This window comes from Nematolebias whitei, chromosome 12 (assembly GCF_014905685.2).
Source record: "Nematolebias whitei isolate Nwh7 chromosome 12, NemWhi1, whole genome shotgun sequence".
NCBI classification, from domain to species: domain Eukaryota; kingdom Metazoa; phylum Chordata; class Actinopteri; order Cyprinodontiformes; family Rivulidae; genus Nematolebias; species Nematolebias whitei.
This window is the reverse complement of record NC_056509.1, coordinates 25985254-25988742: the sequence shown is the minus strand read 5'-3', so window position 1 is coordinate 25988742 and position 3489 is coordinate 25985254. Positions and strand designations below refer to the sequence as shown.

At 38.1% G+C, this 3489-nt stretch overlaps 1 protein-coding gene across 1 annotated transcript in view; it reads right to left on the bottom strand.

The window, feature by feature from the left end:
- The window catches only part of evlb (Enah/Vasp-like b), a gene marked incomplete in the record, with an annotated part of 67529 nt that overhangs the window by 23726 nt on the left and 40314 nt on the right, over nucleotides 1-3489 (bottom strand). The window contains 1 exon segment of the mRNA XM_037685338.1: nucleotides 2161-2338. Coding sequence (XP_037541266.1) covers nucleotides 2161-2338 — 178 coding nt within the window.

Sequence of the window (3489 nt, the reverse complement as noted above, 5' to 3'; positions counted from 1 at the left end):
AACCAGCTCTATAACAACCAGCACTATAACAACCAGCTCTATAACAAACAGCTCTATAACAACCAGAACAGACAAACCAAAGAAAAACCCAGCATGTCCACAGTGATTAATACAACTAAACTGGCTTTTTTTTTTAAATTAAGATGTTCATTTTGATAATCAGCTCATTATCACTTTTAGCAAAAATAAAAATAAATAAAGCAAACAAACAAAAAAAATCTTTAGAATATGAAGAATGAGTGTTTAAGCTGACGTGTCTTCTTTAACCCTGACACGTCCAGGTTTCTCTGCTGTTTGTGTGGGGTCATGTCAGTTCAGCAGGAAGTCCTATAGAGCAGGGGTTCCCAAACTTTTCCATGCCCCCCCCCCCCCCCCCCCCAAAAAAATAAAAAAAAATAAAAAACAGCATTAGCTTCTGGCCGAGGCCCCTCCCCTCGCAAACCCACAAAATATGCTACAAAATATGTAAAGAAACATCAACTTTTAGAATGTTTTGAATTTATTCACTATATTCAATTAACTATTACAGCTGCTGAGCATAAAAATATTAGACTCCCACTGAAATAATAATAATAATAATAATAATAATAATAAGTTATGTGTTGTCATCATCATACAATGGTGAAATTGTCTCTCTGCATTCAACCCATCCAGCCCCAGGTGGAGCGGTGGGCAGCTATTGAGAGCCCCCGGGGAGCACTTAGGGATAGGGTGTGCTGCTCAGAGGCACCACGAGACGTTCAATGTCTGGGGATTGAACTTTTCAACAAACTGTTGATCAGAAGAACAACAAAAAAGAAATCTAACCTCTCTCTCTCTCAAGCGTGTTTATCTGGAAATGACAGATACAGATCGCCCTAGTGAGCAGTTTGTATTATTATTATTATTATTACCATTTTTTATTTTTGCTTTTTTAAGTCTACTTCTCTTGAGCTTTCAGGACCCCCCGAGCGCTCCCTGGCAATCCCCCAGGGGGCCGCAGCCCCCACTTAAAAAAAAACTGCTATAGAAGATAACTCAGGATGGACTGCACTCAGACTATCAAACTACAGTGGATTAAAGGTGTCCAGACCACCCCTGAAGTTAGGCTGAGTGAAGACATCAGCTAATATTACACGTTAAGAGCTCCCTGCTAATGTCTGGGTCAGCATCTACGGTTCATTTGTTGCGGATGCCGTGTCATGAAGCTATGAGCAGGAAGTTACTTTTATTTCGGAGCAGGAGAAAGCCTCCTAGCTTCCTCCAAGCACCTTAGATTGGATATTATAAGAGATATTTATTGTGCGCTGAGGTAGAAATGCTTATTTGGCTCATCAAACAGCTTTAACAACAACATTCTGCAAATATGACGTGTTTTTGTGATTTTCTACAGAAAGAGAGGGTCGTGGAGGGTAAAAAACAGAGGGTGCTAAAAAGTAACGTGAATCTGTGCACATGAATCTGCAGGAACGTTATAGTCTATGTTATGTTTACTTGTTTGCAGTGCGGATGGAGAAACAAGTAAACCCCAGAAGTTAAATGTGGGGCTTAGAGACTGTCTGCAAATTGAATTTGTGCAATTTTTCATCTTTACTCAAGCTGAACAACGAACTGTTGTTTGTTTCGTAACAAAATATCTGTAAATATAGATCGTTTTTATTCTCGCTGGGCACTTACTGGGCTCCAAATATCTCCGCAAAATGTTTAGCAAAGTGCTTTAAGGGTTCGCAAACTACATTGTTACACCAGAAAGATAAAAGCATCTCAACAACAGATTTATGCACACATTTTAGCATCTTTACGAAATCTTTGGAGAAGATAAACTCACTCCAAGTGATTCCTGACTGAACTATTTACTGAATATACGGAGTGTTTTGTAAATTGAGACATTATGTAAAGCTGAAAGCATGTTTAAGTTTGTGTCGATTACTTTGTTCTAATCAAATCCAAACATCTATAATTCATATTTTAGTGATTTATCAACAGATTCATCAGGGTATGTTCGTTCATAGAGTCCTGATTGTGAAAACGTTGCCAGCGTTGCTTCATGACTTACTGCATAAACACGATAAGGTTTTCATGACGTTCTCTGCAGCGACATTTAAAATTCTTCTTCGCATCAAATTAAAGACGTTGCTTGTGTTCCTTAGTGAGTGTGTGGGCTCGGAGGAAACGCCGTACCTCCGTCCTGAGCGCTGAGGACGCTGAGAGCAAACAGCATGGCGTTGGAGAAGGTGGTGGCCTCCTCCTTACTGGCAAAGTTGAGGCCATAGACCTGCCTGGCGTCCCTCCACTGGTGGAAGGTGGGCGTGGCCTGGTTGTACTTCAGGCCCTTCACTATGGAGTAGTTGATAACCACCTGTAGAAGATGGGAAACGGCAGAAAACGAAACAGATGGCAGCTGTCTTCATATTTGTGCTCCAGGCAGAAAAAGACATTTTAATTCTCAAGAGTTCATCACTCTGAGTGTGACAGGAAGTGGATTTTCAATGTAAAGCTTAGACAGAAAATGTGGACAATATGTGATGACAGGTGTATTTGTTGTCTGTGACAGATTGTAAGGGGTTAACTTTATGAAATGCCACTTAAAGACATAAAACCCATAGTTACAAGGTAAAACAGGCTGAACAGCTTTGGGTAATAGGGCAATCATCCAGATGCTTTTATTTTGGAAAAAAAAGAAAAAAGAATAAAGAATAAAAGCAAATATCATTACAAAATTCTCTTGACAACTCACATTTTTGATTAGGATACATTTTTTGTGTTGGCCTTTAGTCCCATTTACCTTTTGACATTAATCATGTAAGTTTTTGTAAATAATTTTCCTTCTGGTTTGTATTTTTTGTTCCATTATTTTTATCCAAATTATATTCTACTGCAGTCTAATACAGAACTTGACCTATGCAAACTGTAAGTTATGACATCTTGTTATAATAATATTATTATTAATAATAAGCTAATAATAATAAAGTTACTTGCATTATAATTTTTAAACTATAAGTATCTACATTATTTGGCTTTTATTTGGTCATATATCTTAAAGTAACACCCACTGAATTGTTTACTGATGATCTAACTTGAAGTCCATGCAGGAGTTGGATCAGGAGCAGTAAAATACTTAAAAGCCTTTTTAGAAACTTCTTCTCAGGTTTCAGACACAAGTACCAACTCAGGACAGGGTTCAGTCTATCATAGCTTCCAGTGGATCCAGTTGACATAAAGAAAAGCACCGTATTTTTCACCGTATAAGTCACACCTTTTTGTATAAATTTGCAAGTCCTGCGACGTATACGCCGAAGTGACTAACATACGTTTTTTTTCCCCCATATTTATAATTAAATTTTTGGCTGAGATCAGACGATTTAATTCATTCTAACATGGAAAATATTGAACACTACCATTTTCAGCTGCTAGAGGGCGCTTGACTAATATGGCAAGCCAAGTGTCTCATTAATAGCCACTTTTACCTATTAATGCCACCTTCGTCTTGCTGGAGTAAATGTCAAATCA